General features: G+C 48.3%; 1 protein-coding gene across 1 annotated transcript in view; it reads right to left on the bottom strand.

The window, feature by feature from the left end:
• The window catches only part of PRPF39 (pre-mRNA processing factor 39), a 481,116-nt gene that overhangs the window by 123,528 nt on the left and 336,359 nt on the right, over positions 1-21,229 (bottom strand). Inside the window, exon 10 of the mRNA XM_069638752.1 lies at positions 8,700-8,968. Coding sequence (XP_069494853.1) covers positions 8,700-8,968 — 269 coding nt within the window. The remainder of the gene's footprint in view (positions 1-8,699; positions 8,969-21,229) is intronic.

The raw sequence follows: 21,229 nt of genomic DNA, 5'->3' as shown, positions 1-21,229 counted from the left end.
TGAAGGACCGTGTAGCAAGGTGGGCAATTATTGAATGAGAGTGTTTTTCCATTGTGTGGTCTCTGAAGAAGTTTAGACCATACTTATATGGTTCTACCTTTGTCATTCAGACAGACCACCAACCCTCGAGATGGTTAATGCAGATAAAGGGGGAGAATCGTCAATTGTTAAGGTGGTCAATCAGCCTCCAAGGGTTTGATTTCACCAGAGAACACAGGTCAGGGTGTAATCAACATGCTGATGGTCTCTCCAGAAAGTATGACTGACTGGATTTGGAGATTCATCCAGGAGTGGATTAAATCCTCTTTTCCCTTAGTCTGGGGGTGGGAGGGGGAAGGGCGTTTAACAAGTGTTGGGGGAGAATTCTCATTTCTGTGCCAATTCCCTTCAAACTTCAAGACTCCCCCCTCACCCCCCCCTTTGCTGGATTTAAGACTTTTTGATTTATATCCTGAGAGACCTTTTTCACACTCATGTATGGTGACACGCAGCACCTTCAGTTCTATGTCAAAGAGAAGTCCTTTGGATTTCTCATAAGGTTTTAAGTACCTTCTCTTAGGTATACTACTTTTTCCAAGAGTGGCAAAGTGAAATTGACTTTACTTACCCTTTTCCTATGTAGGTCCAGCACATCCCATCCTATATGGAGTGCTGGGTGTTACTTAGTAGCCCCTTTTCCTACTTACCCATGCAAACATTTTTGTTACCCTCACAACATTTAATGGCTGGTGGCAGTGGTTTAATTTCCTCACCATTGTGCTTTTCTACCGCAGGCTGAATCCTCCGCTGCATTATAGCACCCATGGGTGACCATTGTGTCAAAATGGCCCCAGTCTTATTTTTTGCGGCATTTCTTGTTTGAGGTCTTTCTTGGGTTTTACTCTGCACGCCAAACCAGATTTAACCATTTTGTTTGTTTTGTCTTTGGTGGGCTTCACTAATGAAACTCACCTCTGGCTCCCATGTGTCTGGTAGGGCAGGAAGCGAGGGAGGTGCCCATAACTCACTATCCCAAGTCTCCTTGGTTACCTGAATGCACCCACTGCTGATTGGCTGGCTGGGAGTGACAGCTAGGCTGTGCGTGAATGGGAGAAGCCTGCATAAAAGGCAAAGTTTCTTGGACAGAAGGCAGAGTAGACCACTGGACAAAACATCTGACTAAGGAAACGTAAAGAGAAGCTTGCTGCATCCTCCTGGACCGTTGAACTGCCCGGTGAAGCCCTGCTTCTGTGCTGAAACTTTTTTCCAAATCGACTAGAGAAGCTCAGTAGTGGACTTCTTCCCTTGGGTTAGTGAGACCAACTAACCCCAAGAAAAAACCTTGCTGGAGGACCTTCCCCAACTGGTTGTACTTCCTTGCTGCTGCTGGAACAGAGTGCCAGGGATCGAGAAATCCGTAGTTTAGTGCAAAATCGTTAAGCCGGACCAGAGCTCCAGGAAGATCCTGAGGACCCTCCCGAAGCAGGACGACCAACGCTTCAGTCACCTCACCAGAGTGCTGGACTCAAGGAGTGAAGAAAGTCCATCAAGTGTCCAAGATCCACGGTGGTGCTAGTTGCCAGTAGATGAAACTGCAAAGTGCTTCTAAACTGAAAAGAGCCTGTAGCTGCCCCTGACCTTCGAACTGCAGTGCAAGAGTCCTCCAAACACCCACCCTCTTATCCCCACGACTGAAGACCAGGAACCCAGGATCACCAACCCTGAAACCAGAAAAGAAGCCAGCTGGATCCTATTCTTCAAACCTAAGGTACTGTGTTGGCTAAGGCCTCTTGTCTGTAGCTTGCATCATTTCACTTTAGACTTGCAGTAGCTGCTTTTTGCAGAGCTGATCTCAACTCTACCTTTCACAAACCTAACATCTTGTGGCTCAACAGTGATCTACAAAACAGACTAACTTTGTGTAATACTTTTGTGCCATCTAAGAAGTACCGCAGCCCTATAGACATTGTTCAAATTGACTTAGGCTGAACTGCTCCCGGTAGACTCTTCTGACCCAGTGAATTTGATTCCAACTGTCTCTCATTCGAGGCAACTTGTTTGAAAGTGTTATTAAAAGGGAAAGATTCTTTCTAGACTTCACTGCGAGATTGAAAAGTGCTCACATGCTCTGAGAACATGTTAGTTTACCAAATGCAAAAGTGATATATAAATGCCAATATTGTCCTAGTAACTGAAGTGACCTCAGTGTAGGAAGCGTGTATGAAGCATCTCTATGGAGTATCCACTTCTCTTGATCCTGAGAACGTGTTAGGAAGTGTATTTTTATTGTTCCACATTGCCCTTTTTATAGAATGCCCATTTAAAACTGACGGTTAATTATTTTACTAGAAAACCTCTAGTATAAGTGGATTTCGATGCTACAGCTCATATTTGCCCCTCTTGAGAGGAGTCCGACTGCTCAGTCACTGTACCAAAGACGGGTTAGGGAGAATTCTCAGAAATGTGCCAATTTCCTCCACCTTAGAGACCCCCAGCAAGTTTGCTGGATTTTGAGGACTTGATTTTTAAACCTGGAGAGAGCAAGACCCTTTTCCCCCACTCTCTCATGTATTTTAAGGTAATTATGTACACCGTTTCTTTTGGTTGTGGTGTCTGTGGTGTTTGGTTGTGTAAAAGGAGTCATCTTTTACATTGAGTCACAGCACCTTCCGTGCAGTGGCCCAGAGAACTCTTTCAGACGCCCAAAAGGTTTAAATACCTTCTCTTGGATAAACTACCGTTTCCAAGAGAAGTAAAGTGAAATTGACTTCACTTACATTTGTAACTTTCTAGACCCAGCACACTATCTTACAATAGGGTGCTAGAGGGGTAAACTAGTATCCCCTTTGTCTAGCTTCTCATGAAAAAAATGTTATGTTACCCCTTTCCTCACTGAATGGCAGTGGTTTCTTGAACTACCATGGTGTGCATTTACTGTGGGCTGCATTTACAGCAGCAGTAAAGCACCCAAGGGCGCCATTTTTGTCAAAATGGCCCAGTCTTCTTTTTTCGCCATTTCTTTGTGGAAAGGTCCTTCTTGAGATTTACTGTGCGCGCCAAACCAGGTTTGGCCCCATTGTCCGCTTTGCCTTTGGCGGGATTCACAAGTGAAGCCCGCCTCTAGCTCCAGGGTGTCTGGGGTAGGCAGGAAGTGAGGGAGGTGCTGAAACTCCCTGTGCTTCGTCTCCTAGGAGACTGAAATGCACTCTGGTGACTGGCCGTCTGACTGTCCGGCAAGGCCAGCCACCCTGCTAGGTGACCGACAGCTAGAATGGAATGAATGGGAGAGAAATAAAAAAAAAAAAGTGCGTCTTTTGGCTTGGAAGGCAGTCGACCACTGGACGAAGGAACGGAAGACCTTGAAGAGGACGACTGCTGCAACTCCTGGAATGTTTGCCCGGTGAAGCCCTGCTGCAGTATCGAAACGCCAAGTTCGCATGGACAGAAGCCCCTGCAAGGACGACTTCTCCCCAAGTTGGTGGGACCAATCAACTCCAAAGTAAGCCACCTGGACATCCATCTCGGAGCTAGTTGTATTGCCACAGAGTTTCTGCTGGAAACTGTATAGCCAAGGAGAGGAACACCAGATTGTGTGTGTTGCTTTTAAGCTGGCCAAGAGCTCCAGGAAGATCCTGCGGACTCCCAGGAAGCAGGACTGGCCGAGCCCGAACCCCCTCAACAGAGTGCGGGACCCCAGAAGCAAGGAAAGTCTATATCGACAGCAAGGAACCACAGTGTTGCTATTTGCGGTAGACACGAGGAGCTGAAACACTGAACAGCCACTGAAAGTGAAGTTTGCCGGTTGGAAGTTATGACCGTCCCAGTGCACTGCAAGAGTCTCGACGTCCACCCTCTTGTCCCCACGACTGAGGCCCAGGAACAGTGAGACCTGCAGAGCAGCACAGGAACAGGAGTCCTCTGCTGCATTTTTTCTTCATTTTAAAGGTACTGTACAAATTCTGAGAAAACATCCGTCTTGCTGTAGAGTTGCTTGCATCTTCTAACACTCATAAGTCTAATCAGCTTGTGGCCCTACATTTGATTCTTCTTTTCTTCAAAGACTTCTAAAACATTGTGCAAAGACTTTTCCATTTACCTACCAGAGGTGCTTCATCCTATATAAGACCTTTGCCCATTGACTTTGGTTTAGCCTATTGTACTGAATGACTCTTTCCAGGGGATCCAAAAGTATTGGCCTGCCTAAGAATATTTGTGGTGTCTTGTATGTTCTAAATCATTTCCTTTTGACTTACTACCATATGACTGTAAATGCAGCAGTGATCCATTAATGTCCACAGCACCCTAGCAATTGAAGTCACCTGAGGATGTAGGTAGTGCCTATGGGCCATCCCAAAAGGGAATCTACTGATTTAGAGATATTAAGAGTGTATATTTCATGAAGTGTATTTGAGTGCTAATATATTGCTCCCTTCTGAAGAGCGCTTATTCTAACTGACTGATAAATTAATTGTTTATTCAAGAAACCGAGTGTAAGTTTTTGAATACCTGTAACTGCATCTTTGTGTAACTCCACTTCAGCTCACATTTCCCCTCTTGAGATAAGGCTGGCTGCTCAACACGCTACCAAAACTGTGTAGTACAAGCTTATACCAAAGGTTAGGTTTCCTATACCTGTAGTCAGTTGTTTGTAGTGTTCAGAGGGTACTGAATACAAACTTTGCCTAATACCTATATCAATAGATGGGCGTTACAGAATTCTCAGAAATTTGCTAATTCTCTTCTACCTTAGAGACCCCCCCCCCCCAGCTCTTTTTGCTGGACTTTAGCACATTTTAATGTCTAACCTGGAGAGAGACCTTTTTCCCACTCATGTATTTTTCTGAGATTTGGACTCTGGAGTCGGTCAAACTCCATATGCATCATCTTTACATTGTGCCACACAGCACCTTCAGTGCAGTGGCACAGGAAAGTCTCTTCGATTTCCCAATGGTTTAAATACCTTCTCTTGGTGAAACTACTGTTTGCAAGAGCAGTGAAGTGAAATTTACTTTACTTACGTTATGTAACTTTCTAGACCTAGCACACACTATTTTACAATAGGGTGCTGGAGGCGTTACTTAGTATCCCCTTTGTCTAGTTTCTCATGTAACATTTTATATGTTACCCTTTCTACAATTAATGGCTGGTCGCAGTGGCTTACTTTTTCCTATCATTGTGTGTTTCTACCGCGGGCTGCAATTTCAGCTGCAGAAAACCATCCATGAGTGCCCATTTTGTTAAAACGGCCCCGGTCGTCTTTTGCCATTAATTGTTGGAAAGGTCCTTCTTGAGATTTACTCTGCGTGCCAACCCATGTTTGGTCCCTTTGTTCGTTTGGTCTTTGGTGGGATTCATCAGTGAAGCCCACCTCTGGCTTCAGCGTGTCTGGCAAGAGCAGGAAGGGGAGGGTGATGCCAGAAACTCCCGATGCTTAATCCCCTTGGTTACAGGAATGCACCCAAAGGAGATTGACTGGTTGTCCTTTGAGGACAGCCACCATGCTGTGTGATTCACAGCTAGGCTGCAAATAAATGGGAGAACCCTGCACAAAAAGGCAAGGCTTTTTGCTTGGAAGGCATAGTCGACCACTGGACGAAGGAATCCGAAGAAGGCGCCTGCTGCAACTCCTGGACTGTTGGTTTGCCCGGTGAAGCCCTGCTGAATTGCCGAAGCTCCGAATTCGCCTTAACTAGAGAAGCCCTGCAAAGGACAACTTATCCCTTGGGTTGGTGGGACCAATCGACCCCAAGACGAACTCCTCTGGAAATCCTCTCTGAGCTGGCTGTACTTCCATTGCTGCTGCAGGAACCGAGTGCCAGGGAGAGGAACACCAGAATCGAGTGGGTGTCTTTAAGTCGAACCCAAGCTCCAGGAAGATCCTCCGGACTCCTAGGAAGCTGGACTGACCTACCCTGAGCCACCCCGACAGAGTGCTGGACCCCCAGATGCATGTAAAGTGCATTAAGGTATTCTAGAAACACAGTAGTGCTATTTGCAAGAGTCCAGAAAAGCTGAAACCAAGAAGTGCCGCTGATCTGAAGTTTGCCCACTGCTGCCACAACCAACTCGTAGTGCAGGAGTCCCCAGTCCTTCCTCTTGTCCCCACAACCGAGGCCCAGGAACAACAGGATCTGAAGACCTACACAGAATAGAAGCCACCTGGAACCAATTTCTTCAAACCAAAGGTACTGTAAAACTAAGGGCACTTACCTCTTGTTGTGTAGCCTTGCTAGTTCCGTCAAGACTGGTCTTGGTTACTTTTGCAGAGTTGCTAGCAGCTTTGCACTTCACAAGCCTCCCATCTTGTGGCCCTACAGTGATTTAATTTTCTAAAAAGACTTCTAAAACACAGTGCAAGACTTTTCACTTACCTGCAAGAAGTGCTTCAGCTCAGCTAGTCTTTTGCTCAAAAAACATTGGCTGACCTGGCTCCTTTAAATACTCTATCCTCAAACTTTGTGCTTTGACTAGCCGTAAACAAAAGTCACACATTTTATAACTTGTGTAGCTGGGAAAGTGAATTACTTTGCATTGGGGGGTTAGTCCCAAAACCTTTTGACACCAAACACGGTATTGCTCTAAATGTGCCAGTGAAATATCAATGTCCACAGTGTCCAAGTTATTTAAGGTCACCTCAGGGTGTAAGAAGTGTGTGCCATCCCAAATGGGTATCTACTGATTTACAGAAACCAAGTGTGTATTTTGAAGTATATTTTTGTGTCACATAATTCCTCCCTTCTAAAGAAGGCTTATTCAACTGACAGTTAAATTAATAAATAATTGTTTAATCAAGAAACCTTGAGAAGTGTTTATTTGGATACTTGTCACTGTGAATCTGTTACAACCTTACAGCTCACATTGACCCCTCTTGAGATAAGCCTGGCTGCTCAGTCACTCTACCAACATGTGTAGTACATGCTTATACCAAAGGTTGGGTTAACTATTGCCAAGAGGATAGGTATGGTGCAGTCTCCCACAGGGTACTGCATACAATCTTGCCTAACACTCTCCCTTGTTAGTTGTTAACTTAGAGATTGGAAGAAATAATCTGGAACTCTTCGTATTCTGCTTTTAATCAAGAATTTGAGCCCTCAATAAACTGCCTTTAACTAGGGTTGCGTTTTTGGACATAAAAGACTTGCTGCACTAAGAAACCCCCTCTACAACCATGAACCAGGCTAATGTTACACCCTTAAAGTAACTTTATACAGTATGCATTTACAAACGCATGTAATAAACTGTTAGAAAACTCACGTACGCGTAATAAACTGATAATACAATAACATTGTCTTTTCCCTTTCTAACGTTGCTACGAATGTAACCCCGACCAAACACAAAAGTGAAAGTATCCTTTGAAGTGTATTCAAGAATTCCGAAGTGTTCTAGTGTAAACGTCTAAAGTATTTAAAGTGATTCTGGTGTATATATTGTAAATATACAATTTTATATAAATACGTGCAAGAGTGCCTTTGGTGTGCATGTCTAACGTGGGGAGAAGTACACTAAAAAAGGAAATTCTATTCAACAATGAGCCCACTGTAAACGTGCACACTTTAAACTGTGGGGAAGGTGTGAAAAAAATTCTTCTACCCCCAGCCCCCCCCCTTCCCTAAACGGAGTCTTTGAATCTTACATTTTGGAACTTCTCTACAACAGGAGAGAGAGAGAGAGAGAAGTGTCAATGGCTACCCTAACCCAAAGCGTGACGTGGGGTCACTGTATTGCAGCAGAGCTAGATAGTTGCTAGCTTAAAGGACAAAATCACCTTGTGATACACGAATTATCTCAAAAGAAATGTTTAATTACACTAACAAAAAGACATTTTTACACAAAGTGCCGTGGCACTGAAAGTACGCATCGTTGAGCACATGGTGATCTGCACATTCGTGGGTTAGTAAGCAGAGTGATGCTTACTAACCCACGAATGTGCAGATCACCATGAGCTCAACGATGCAAACTTTCAGTGCCACGGCACTTTGTGTAAAAATATGTCTTACTCTCTCATTGCACCCACCCTCTAGAGTCAGGCCCCCGCTTACAAAAAAAAAAAGAGTCCTGCCCACTCATTTTACTTCTCTACAACAGCAACAATTATTTGGATACTGTGTCCCACCGATTAGGCGTGTTGTGCTCGAGTGTTTGGATACATTAAACGCAAAACATTTAAAGAATCATTTCCCTGAACAGAGGTCAAGAATTCTTTCCATACGGTAGAATGTGTCCGTTACTCCATCCCCTATTCTGTTGTCCTTTTATTTAAAGGGCTACCCAGGACTGAATTCCAAGTAGCTAATGCAGTTTGGAGTCTTTCTAGAATGTTTAGGGCTGCATGCATTTTTGCATTCTTGCTCATATTAACGTGGCACCACAATCTGATAAAGTGCATGCAACATCAAAAGCTTCTGCATCTACCATATCAGCATAACATTTTCAGTTAGTCCAATCAAAAGGTATCAACACTTGAATTTTGCTGGATTTGAAAACTGGACTAACACGGTCAAACCTTTAAACACTAAACTATACATATGAAACATACATTAAAAAACAGTTTATCCATGGGATTAATTTTAACTGACAATGTAGCGTGCAATTTCCTAGTCAGCGGGAGAGGCAATTCAGTGGTTTAAATGAGAATTGTGAAGCATTATGGCTTCATGAAGTTACACAAACTAGGTTTTACATCTAGCAGACTGAAATGGAAAGGAACTACCACCACATACTTGGTCTCTCTCAATAGCTTCATGCAGCACTTTTCTTGCTTTTGGAAGATCCCCGTGAACTTTGAAGAGATGTCGAGCAAGTTTGATAGCATAAAATGAGGATTCATTATTGGTTTTGGCTTTTGTGATGGCCTCCTGAAGTAAGCGTTCAGCTTCCTCCAAGTTCCCATTTCTTCGTTCTAGGCTTACTCTTCGTAAACGGACCATTGCTAATCCTTCAACAGACTCTTCAAATGATTTCAGAATTCTTCTAGCTTCATCCAGATTTCCTGAAAAAATAGGATACATTAGAAGCGCAACAATGGTGCATATTCTAAATATTTCAATTTATGAAGTACAATTCTTTAGTAACTAGTGATTGTGTAACAGATTCAAGCGCCTACTTAAAAAGTTAGAGCATATTTCTGATGGTGCGATTCACCCTTGTAATTTATTTATATTTAAATTCTTACTAACACCAGATCCCCAGAGGGCCTCAAAGCGCACAGATAACAAACAGCTGACAAAACAGAACAGTTGAAGCGCATCAGAAAAAGTGGAAACTAGAACTAGGGAGCGCTGAAGAGAAAAGTTTTCAACTTCTTTTTGAAGTCAGCAAGAGATGGTCATTTTCAGATCCAAGGGGATGGAGTTTCAGGTGGCAGGGGCCAGGACATCAAACATTGTCTTCCCAAACTTGGGTAAGCGAAATCTGGGTTGGATAAGTTTAGCCTGGTCAAATGGCCCAGGAGATTGTGATGGCAAATAACACTCAATGCGCTTGTGAAGATAGAAGGGCGCTGCGAGGGTCAGGCACTTAAAGGTGAGTATCAAGATCTTAAAGGAGACACAGTGCTTAACAGGCAGCCAGTGCAAGTTTCGTCCGGCTTCGGTGATAGACTGCAGTCTGGGAATGCCTAGCACTGCTCTAACCGCACCATTTTGTGTGACCTGAAGGGCAGCGAGATTGGACTGAGCAGTGCCCGACAAAAGAGTATTACAATAGTCAAGCCTCGAGTTGACCAGGGTGGAGGCTAGGATGGACATGTTCACAGAGAGGAACAGACACAAAACTTTTCTGTTTATTAATCCAACCACAAGAGGCACGGCTCTTGGCTACTTGTTGCCTCATTGTGAGCTCAGTCGAGCATTACGCCTAGCATTTTAACACCCTTGGCTACAGGAATGTTAACATTAGAAAGGGAGAAGGTGGCATACTCCGGGGAGAGATTTCTAAACCCGATTAGAAGCAATAAGAAGATTGTCTTATCTGTGTTGAGTGCCATAGAATTTGCCACGGTTAGCCAAGATTGTATGCAGTACCCTTTGGGTGCACAACAATAACCTTGACCTCCTGGCAATAGGGACCCAACCTTTGGTAAAAGTCTGAACTACACAGGTTGGTAGTGCAGTCGAGCAGCCAGGCTCATCTCAAGAGGGGTCAATGTGTGCAGTAAGGTTGCGACACAGTTTCCCAAATACAGTTAACCAAATAAACACTTACATGCAAGGTTTCTTGATAAAAACAATTATACATTTATCACAGTCAGTTATACAAGCCTTCTTCAGAAAGGGAGAAAAACACGTAAATATACTTCAAAACACACTAAATTTCATAAATCAGATGACACCAATTAGGGATGGCACAGACACTTCCTACACCGTCAGGTGACTTAAATAGCTAGGACATTGATTTATCACTGGTACATGTAGAGCAATAGGGAGTCAGACCCTCCAGTTTATAGCGATTTTGCGATCCCACAAAATGCAGCGAAAAACGTCAGTTTTTGCAAAAACACCCACAAACCGATTTTTAAAAGAAAAAAAAAAAGTAACTCAAGGGGCTCAACTCTTAATTTTTGTACTTAAGAAATGAAATGCGCAAGCACATTTCATCACTTGAGAAAAAAAAAAGCGGTTTGATCCACAAAGGACATCTGAATGGACGCCTCTTATATGCGCTCCTTCAGATGTCCTTTTCACCCCTTTGCACAAATCAGATGGCTTTTCTGCGCATTTAAAAGCGCATCCCATATTGACAAGCAAGATGCGCTTTTAAATGTACAGAAATTGTAGGCCACTATGTGCCCACTTTAAATACGTGCACGAGGGGTGCCACTGCTTTACAGGGTCTTTACTGACCTTACTGACTCATGCAATAGTTAAAAAAAAAAAAAACATTTTTAAGAGTGACAGCTGCTGTCTCACTTCCATTTCTGTTCCCCAAATGGGATAGAAATGTGTTTTTTTGGGTTCCATTTTACAGTGGCAGTACCCTTAAGGGCCAGTCACGGTGAAATGCACGGGGAGCCTGCAGACCATTATCGGGAGAGCATTTTGCGCTACAGCTCTGCCCCGTGGAAATGCGTGGCGTCACCTTTGAGATTAAGGTGGCCTGCTCATTTTAAAAAAAATGGCTCAACTAAAAACAGCACATCTTCTGCTCTATTTTTAGAGGCCCCATTTTTTAGGACAAAATCTACAATTTTCTTCAAAAATTCAAAAATGGTCACAATATGTGAGAGAAAGGAGTGAGGGGAGTGATGGGTGAGCTGTGGCGTGGTTAAGAACGCAAAGGGAGAGCAGCGGGTCAGAGGGGGAAGCAGTGATATATGTTAAAGGTCATTTGTACCGCGCACTATCACCACCGGAGTGGTCCCCTGGCGCTCTGAAAGAGGGAGGGTGGGTTAGTGAGTGGAGGCTGGAAAAGGGCAAGATTGCAGTGATGTGCTGTTGGCAGCCTCAGCCCGGTGGTTCAGTCGGCTGGGCCTGGGGTGTATGCGGCCAGTAGTCGTCTTGTGCTGATGCGCGAGTCTGTGTTTTTGTTTTGTTGTTGCAGTGTATATATGATATGGCATTTACAACGTGCCTATACACAAGAGGGCAAGAGCAGAGCAGATGCAGTGGGGTGCTGGGCAAGAATTCGGAGAGCGGAGGTACAGAAGGTGGAAGGAACGTGGGCTCAGGGGTAGTAGTGGGCTGCAGATTGGGAGAAAGGATGAGGGAAGAGTGATGGAATGGGAGAAAGGATGAAAGATGCAAAAGTAGCATGCACGAATGAAGGACTGTATACTGCGGGAGGAATTGGGGAGCGTACAGTGCGAGTTGGGAGTATGATTTGGAGTTTGGCAGGGACTAGAGAGTGCAAATTGTGACTTGGCAGTGACACAGAACATATGAGTATGTGTAGGACTGAGCGTGAGGTTCAAAAATACAAGTCGTGATGGGGAATTGGTGAGACGTGTGAGGTGTGTTGGGTGAGAGGTGTGTGGGTGTTTGCGGGATTGGGGAACATAGAAGAGGAATATTTTCAGCATTACAACTGATAATTATTAATAATGTTAATATTAAGTAAGCATGCACATTAAACCAAAAAACATTGCCAAAACAAACGCTGTTCTGCCAAACCAGAGACATCTAGGACTCTTCCTATTTGATATAAAAGATATATATTGACACCCTGGGCTCTCTTGTAGCCTTGCACACAGCTTCTTTCCTGCAATGTACCAATCTTGCACCCTCCAGTCAAAAATTGTGCTGCAAAAATGCTGCCACAAAGTTTTGTGCCGCAAAATTTGCTATTTCATGCCGCAAAATCCTGGGGGGGGGGTGTCTGCTGAGTTAGGTGAAAAAGAAAGGAAAGAGGAATAATACAAAGATTAACAAATAACAGTCAAGTACTTTTAAATGCTTTCCAAAGCACAAAGTCAGAGGTAAAGGGGAGTCTCTTAGGGAGCCAGGAGAGCCAATGTTAATTGCACAATGACAAGGGGAGCTGAAGATCTTTGCAGGTAGGTAAAACATCTTGCACAATGTTTGTAGAAATGTTTGTAGAAAATAGAACACTTCAAGGGCTGTAGGACAGTTTTTCTGAAGTGCAACTAAGTGCTTTGTAAAACCATTCAACCGAGGCAGTACAAGACTCCACTCTCAGTAGAAGGCGCTACCACCCGAGTTCATGGTAGTTTAGACAGAGCAGCCAGGCTTATTTTAGGAGGGAGAGAGGGCTGTAGAATCAGTACACATTAAATTGTAATACAAATGGTCCAAAGAAACACTGAAACACTTTGTATTGTAAAAATAAAGGATTTATTTAAATACAAGTAGGCCCAGCTAAATCTAGGGGTAAGCACTAAAACATGAAATCACAGTATAAAAACACAACACTATAGTTGAAAGTACGAAAACCCAAGTATAGACCTTATATCTGAAGTACCCACAGTAGTTTTAATGAAGTCAATACCTTGTCATACAAATTCAGTATAGGTCAAGCCTATTCTTGGGGAGTAAAATCCAATGGTTACTTTTTACAAATACATTCAGTAATGTGAGGGCAGTATAACTTTCCAGTTATATAATGATTCTTAGCACAAATCACTTCAGACAACTGGACAATATACTTTTGGTGACTAGTGAAACACTTATTCTAGGTGCAGTAAAAACCTATTACTACTTTTGTCGCAACACAGTTATACTAGGTGCGTAAAACCTAATGTACTCTGGGGACCCCCGGCCGGACCATAGAGCCGAGGCTTGGTCCAAAAGTACTTTAAGACGAGATAGATGCACCCATGAGATGCATGGGGGTGCAGATCTATTACTCCTACACCAATCAATAAGGACAACTCAATGGTTTGGCAAAGGGAGTCAGTTTAATGACCAGTAAAAAAAACGGAGTCAGATAAATCTGCAGTGATGCGATTGTCCTCCTTGCTTCAACTCCAATGCAACAACTTATCATTTACGTGCAACTCAAAAGTTAACATGCAATTCTATTGGTTAGGAAAAGGTAACTTTAATATAGGTACTAAATCTGTATATGGTAACAGAGTGAGGGGAATGGGTAAACACCGCCAGGTGGGTGGGCTTCAAACCCTTCCTTCAACGAGGACTACTGTGAACATCACTAAAATTACGACGTCCCATTGGTTCTACTAACTATAGGACCCTAGATGATTTTCTCCATTGTGATTGGGTTGGCATCAACCCTATGCATACATTTCCACTTTGCTTAGCAGCACGCAGAACGGTCAGCCAGGTGCAGGGTGTCCCTCCATTACCCGGCCTTTCTCCAATGAAGGTTACTATCAATCATCACTTCAACAACTGTCAATTATGTTACTGTGGTTAGCCTTGAAACTGCATCTTCTGTTTGGGAAAGTTCCGATCTCTTCATGGGCGGATGCCAAGCGTAGGTGTGAACTCATGCTTCTCCTCGCTTGGATGGTCATGTGATGCAGGCACCGTGAATTTGCCTAGTTTCTCTCAATTTGTGCATTTGATCCTTATTCGTCTTGCCACCTGCCTAGGCTTCCTTATATTGACCTTTCAGAGACAGGATATTCTGTTCTTAAGTTTCAATTATAAGTAGCTACTGTTTGTGCCTTCTATTTATGACCTTGGCTCTCCTGGTACGAGTTGCATCAGCCGAGTTTTGATTCAGCCGTCTCTTCTCGTTTTGTTAGAATAAGAATCTCTGCTCATTCGGCCTTCAGTAACCTGGGTTGATTCTGATTTGTTGCAAAGTGGAATTACACTTAGAATACTTGCTTCGTTTTGAGGTAGATTATGTATAATGGCGCTTGCCGCACTATTCTTCTACATAGCATTTGCAAGCTGCATTGTTTTTTTTAGCTTTCTTGCGGTTCCAAGCGTATGTACAAGTGTTAGCTGGTGGAATATCTTCATCCTGTTTACAACTTCAGCTTCTTTGTACTTAAACATCGTTCTCCCCTTCTAGGTTCATGGCATTTCGTCTCTGGGTATCATTCTCTGGTTGTCATTTCTTCAACTTGTACGGCAGTCCGGGTCCTCGTGACGTCACCATTTGTCTTCCATCAAGACCTTTTTGGTTTCTTCCGGGACTGTACTTGGGCCATCTTCATTTTGTCTCATTTGCTGGTAAAGTTTCCTTAATGGATACCGCACTGTCCATGATTTTCTTGGTATCAGTACTTCAATAGGTGTTGCTCTTCTGATAGGTACTAGGCAGAGCCCTACTGCGGCTCACTGCTGATTTATCTGCTCATCATACGTCACATTTTGGTGTGTACGTTCCTGGTACTTCAAGATGGGCGACTGGACTGCAGGTTTTATTTGGGACTTCCTCTACACTAAGGATGTAAGGAACAAGTTACTTACCTGTAACTGTTGTTCTCCAGCATGGGTCTGGCATGGATTCACATGTTCATGAATATTCCCCGTCGTCAGGCTGGGAATCCTCGGTAAAGAAAAAACCAGTATCAGTTTCGTTTCTGATCTGTCTTTCGTAGTAATAACCAATCACTGGTCTCTGCGTCATACTGACCACAGCCAATGACTGCCCTCTACCTAAGCACCGCCTCTGGCAGCCATCTTCAGATTTGGAAGCACGTGAAGTGGCAGTATGACCAAGTGAAGAGCCGCAGAGGGGTAGGCGGGAGGGTTCGCATGTGAATCCATGCCAGACCCATGCTGGAGAACAACAGTTACAGGTAAGTAACTTGTTCCTTCTCCAGCATGGGGTCTGGCATGGATTCACATGCTCATGAATAAAGAATACATAGCAGTACACACATGCACAACCACGGGAGGTGGCAAAGGCTCAACATTAAGCATCACATCAACTCAACATTAAGCATCTTACCTCCTCACCAGGCTCACCTCAGGCGAACAGGTTGCGCAGCACTGCTTGGCCGACCCTGGACTCCTCCCTGGAATCCCGGTCGACGCAGTAGAATTTCGTGAAGGTGTGCGTCGACCTCCACGTAGCAGCCCTGCATATGTCCAGCAGGGGCACACCAGATAGGAACGCCGTGGTAGCTGCGATCGCTCTGGTGGAATGGGCTCTCGGACGGCCAGGCAGCGGTCGGTTTGCCAACCGGTGACAGTACATGATACAGCCGGAGAGCCATCTGGAGATGGAAGCCTTCGAGAGAGCCTTCCCCTGATTGACAGGTCCAAAGTTCACAAAGAGTTGTGACGTCTTCCGAAAACCTTTCGTGCGGTCCACGTAGAACTTCAGCGCTCTAGCTACATCCAGCGAGTGCAAAGTCCTCTCAGCCGGCGACGAAGGCGACGGGAAGAACACAGGTAACACCAAGGGTTCGTTGAGATGAAAGTCCGACGGTACCTTGGGCATGAAGGAGGGGTGCGTCCTGAGCACTACCCTCGTGTCGTGGAAAGTCAAGTACGGGGCCTTGCAGGAAAGGGCCTGGATCTCTCCCACTCGTCGTGCGGAGGTGATGGCCACGAGAAAAGCTGTTTTCCACGATAGAAACTTCAACGGGGCCGAGTGCAGAGGCTCGAACGGGGGTCCCATGAGTTTGGTCAGCACCACGTTGAGCTCCCACGCCGGGGCCGGAGCCTTCACCGGCGGGAACGATCTGAACAGTCCCTTCATGAACTCTTTCACCAGACGATGAGACCACAAGGACGTCCGGCCCGTGGTTCTGGTGTATCGGGAGATCGCAGCAAGATGAATCTTGATGGACGCGTGTGCCAGACCAGCTTTGGCCAGCGTCAGCAGGTACGGCAGCACTTGGGGAGCCGTAATCCGTAGAGGGTTAATCTTCTGTGCGTAGCACCAGACAGAGAACCTCTTCCATTTGTGTCCGTAGCATTTAAGAGTCGAGGACGCCCTGGCCTTTGCAAGAACCTCTCTGCAATCGGCCGGTATGTCGTATCCTCCAAACTCTAGCGCTGCAGGAGCCAGGCCTGCAAGTTCAGCGACTTCGGGTCGTGGTGGAGGATGGCGCCTCCTTCCCTGGAGAGTAGATCCGCGTCCGCCGGCAGCTTGATTGGCGGGGACGCCGACAAGTCCAGAAGGTCCGGGAACCATATCTGCCTCGGCCACGCAGGTGCGACGAGGATCATCCTGCACCGTGACCTCTTGAGCTGGTTGACGAGCCGGATTAGCAGAGGCAAGGGAGGGAACGCGTAGAGGAACAGGCCCTCCCAGGGGAACGAGAAAGCATCGCCCATGCTCCTCGTCTGGGGAAACCTGCTGGCGAACCTCCGGCACTTGGTGTTCGTCGCCGTCGCGAACAGGTCGATCTGGGGTGTGCCCCACCGTCGGAAGAGGCGATCCACCAGATCCTGTAATTGGTTCCCACTCGTGGCACGAGCGCAGCTCCCTGCTGAGTGAGTCGGCGATGGTGTTTTTTATCCCTGCCAGATGAAACGGCACCAGAAGAATCCCTTGGGCGACGGCCCAATGCCACAGGTCCTGCGCCTCCTTGGACAGCGCTGGGGACCTGGTTCCGCCCTGTTTCCTGATGTAAAACATGGTGGTGGTGTTGTCGGTGAAGATCCTCACCACCTTGCCCTTGAGGGACGGAAGGAAGGACCTGAGGGCCCAAAACACTGCACGGAGCTCCAGGACGTTGATATGCAGGGACTTCTCCGTCGGGAGCCAGAGTCCCCTTGCGTGCAGATTTTCGGTGTGCGCTCCCCACCCTTCTAGGGAGGCATCCGTGGTCAGTGTCACCTGGTGGGCTGGGGTCTGGAAGTCCATGCCCGCCGTCAGATGCGCGCGGGTGCCCCACCACCGTATCGCTCGTCGGAAACTCTCGTCGAGCTTGATCCTTTCCTCGAAGCTGCCCGTCGTCTGGATCCAGCGCGCATCCAGGAACTCTTGCAACGGGCGCATCCGGAGCCTGCACATGGGAATGAGGTAGATGCAGGAAGACATCCCGAGGAGGGACTTGATGGACCTCACCTTGGCCGCGTCGGCCACCAACATCCGTTGCACCTTGCCCAAGATGGTCCTGGTCCTCTCCTCCGACGGGGAGGCCAGAAGGGACACTGTGTCGAGCCTCGCTCCCAGAAACAGTGCGACTTGCGCGGGCACCAGGTGGGATTTGGCGTAGTTCACGGAGAATCCCAGGTCCGTGAGGAGTTGGATGGTCCTTGCCGTGTGGACCACGGCGAGCTCCCTCGTCTTGGCGCGGATGAGCCAGTCGTCCAGGTAGGGGTAGACGTGAATCCCCTCGCGGCGCAGCTGCGCCGCCACCGGTGCGAGGCACTTGGTGAAAACCCTGGGTGCCGACCGCAGTCCGAAGGGAAGGGCTTTGAACTGGTAATGACGCCCTTGGACCACGAATCTGAGGAATTTTCGGTGCCCCTTTAGGATGGGAATGTGGAAGTAGGCATCCTCCAAATCCAACGACGATAGGAAGTCTCCTTCCTCCAGCTGACCCAGGACGTGCTGGAGGGTGACCATCCGGAACTTCTGCGCCTTGATGAACTTGTTCAGGCGTCGCAGGTCCAGGATGGGGCGCCATCCTCCCGTCTTCTTCTTCACGAGGAAGTAACGCGAGTAGACTCCGGAGCCCCGAAGCCTCTTTGGGACGAGTTCGATGGCGCCCTTTCTGAGCATCGCCTTTACCTCCAGGAGAAGTTGAGGGACGTGAAGTTCTTTCCTGGCCACGGGGGGGACGCGCGGGCACCTTCTTTGAAACTCGAGCGCGTGGCCCCGGGCCAGGGCGTCCAGCACCCAACGGTCGGTGGAGATGGACTCCCACACGCTGACGAAGCCCGCCAGCCGGCCTCCCACCGGGGTGCTCCGGTGGGGGCCCGACCCCACGGCCGGTTCAATCCTGCTTGGACGCGGCCTTGCCGCCTTGGCCTCCTTGGCGACGACGGCGGGGGCCGCCAGACTTGCCTCGTCCTCTGTAGGCCTCTTGCGACGACGAGCGGGCCGCTTGACGGTAGGAAGCGAAACCGCCGCCGGAACCTTTGGAGGCGCCCTTGCCTCCGCCGCTCCGAAAGGGCGTCCGCCGTTGCTGCAGTACTCCAAGGGCCCGGGCCGTCTCAGTATCCGCCTTGATGGCCTGAAGGGAATCGTCCACTGTCTTCCCAAACAGGTTGTTCCCGTCGAAGGGCATGTCCAGGACCCTGGTCTGGACGTCCTGTCGAAAGTCCGTAGCCTTGAGCCATCCGCGACGTCGAAGGCAAACGCCGTTGCCCATCTGGCGGAACCCAGTGTCGGCGATGTCCGTCGCCACGGTGATGGCGTGGTCCGAGGCCACCTCACCTTCCTGCAGGATCTCAAGGGCCTCCGCCCTCTTGTCGTCCGGCAGAAAATCCAGCAGGGGAGCTATCTTGTACCAGAGTTCCCTGTCGTAGCGGGCCACGATAGCCAAGGCGTTGGCCGCTTTAATCGTCGTCGCCGCCGACGAGATGACTCTGCGTCCCATGGCATCCAATTTCTTTCCCTCGCCGTCCGGCGGGGAAGTCGACGTGGAGGCCGCACCCCCCCCCGCTTTCTTCCTGGCTGCCGCGGAGACGACGGAGTCCGGGGTAGGCTGCGCCCGGAGGCATAGGGGGGCCGAGTCCGGGACCCGGTACTTTTTCTCGTACCGGTCTCTTTTCGCTGGCGTCGTGGAAGGGTTCTTGAGGAGGGAAAGGCCCTCATCCCAAATGTCGTCCAACAGAGGCACTGCGAGGACCGTCTTCCTCTTGGTCTCGCGTCGTTGGTAAAGGAAGCCTTCCTTTTTCTTCTCCTCAGGGCAGAGTTGGAAAAGCTCGGATGCCCTGGCGATCATTGAGTGGAACGATCCAATCTCGTCGGGCGGAGAAGCCCTGGTGGGAGGCGACGACGGAAAATCCTCGTCGTATGCCTCGTCGTCCGTACCCGTCGCTGCCGTGTCAGTCCCCGTATCATCCCCTCGGGTGGACGGGGAGGAGGGCTGGACGGGGCGCGACGGTTGAAAAGGAGGCGGTGGATGGATCCTTCTTTTCTTGGTAGGGGGAACACCAGAAGGTCCCGGTTCTGGATCCCCCGACGGGAGAGGTTCCTCCGTCGGTAACGGTAGTCTCGTCCTTATCTCGGAGCATAAGGACTGTATAGCCAACAAAATGGCCGCTGAGTTGTCTTGCGGCGCTGGCAGAGGGGAATCCGACGGGCGAGCAGGGGCCCCGTCGGTATCCTCGACGATGTCGTCGTCGTCACCTGCGTCGGGGCCCATTCCGACGGGCTGGTCTTGTTCCACGCCTAGGCCGTGGCTTAAGACCTCGATCAGTTCCTCTTCTGAGGTTGAGGCCGAATCTATGACGACGCCCTGCCCCCCCTTCTTCCCCACGGAGGGTTTCACGGGGGTCCTATCGATGGGCACGAAAGAAGACTCCCTCCGAGGAGGCAGGGAGATTCTGGGCCCCGAGGCCGCCACCACTGGTGCAGCCTCCACAGGCTGGGCCAGGGCCGCCGCGACCGTTTCGATAGAGGGCTTGGTCGAATGGATCAAGGCCTTCACCACCTTAGGTGCGCTCACCGCCTTATCCTTGAGGGAGGGGGCACTGCCACGCTCCTCCTCTGCCTTAGAGCTCGACCGGGGTCTCTCCAGGAGCTTCGCCGGGTGCTCGGCCTTCCTCTTACCCGACCCAGAGCGTTGGCTCGTGGTTGATGGTGCCGGGGAGGGTGCGCCCTGCCTGGCGCCCGTAGAGCCCGACCGTTCGGCGCTCCCGGTGCCAGCGGACTCGCGGTGCTTGGCCTTATGTTGGGCCCCCGTCGCCGGGGCGCCCTCAAAGGTCTTAGAAGACCGCTCAGATTTCTTCTTCTTCTCGCCAGACGGGCTCTTACCCTCCAGCCAGCTGGCGAGACGTTGATGGCGGTCCTTCATGGTCCGTTCCGACATGTTGCCGCAAAACGCACAGTCCTTCTCCACGTGCGTCTTGTCCCCATGAAGGCAGTAAAGGCAGAAAGAGTGTTCGTCCTCCTTGAAGACGTTCTGCAGCTGGCATCCAGGGCAGGCCCTGAACAGCTTTCCGGGCGTCGAGCTTCCCTTCTCCTGGGCCATCTCCGAGACCGGGCCTGAGAAGCTTCTGGAGTCCTCCGAAGTGTAGCTCGACGAAATCTTCACCCTTGAGGGGCACAGATGAATCCGACACGGGTCCCCGTTGATCGGATGTAGGATCGGTGGAGCTTGAGGCTCTTTTGACCGAAAGAATCGAAGTTTTTGTGAAAAAGCGCGAAAAAATAGCACTAACGCTCGAGAGCAATAGCACGAGGATCCCAACACATGAACGTGCGGTAAAAATCTGAAGATGGCTGCCAGAGGCGGTGCTTAGGTAGAGGGCAGTCATTGGCTGTGGTCAGTATGACGCAGAGACCAGTGATTGGTTATTACTACGAAAGACAGATCAGAAACGAAACTGATACTGGTTTTTTCTTTACCGAGGATTCCCAGCCTGACGACGGCGGGGAATATTCATGAGCATGTGAATCCATGCCAGACCCCATGCTGGAGAAGTAACTTGTTCCTACCCTGACTTTTCTACCGGAGTACAGACTGCCCGTCATACATTCAATCAGGTTAAAAAAGCACTCGTCCATACCCTATGCGATGTTGTTCCTGGCAAAGCTCTGTCTCCAACATTCTGGAAAGGCACATTTTTTCGAGCCAGCGGATGAAGCCATGCGCTACATAGAACGGAACATCCCGACCCCCTACCCCCCCCACACCCCACAAGCAAGAAGGACCAGTTGGCATGACCCAACACTTGATCAGAAGGGAGAAACAGAAATGTTAGCATATGTGTTCAATATCAACTTGCTAAAGATTCAGAGCAAG

Source organism: Ambystoma mexicanum, chromosome 14 (genome assembly GCF_040938575.1).
Source record: "Ambystoma mexicanum isolate Mex_15411 chromosome 14, UKY_AmexF1_1, whole genome shotgun sequence".
NCBI lineage: Eukaryota > Metazoa > Chordata > Amphibia > Caudata > Ambystomatidae > Ambystoma > Ambystoma mexicanum.
Note: the sequence above shows the minus strand (reverse complement) of the source record. Positions and strands in the feature narration are given on the sequence as shown.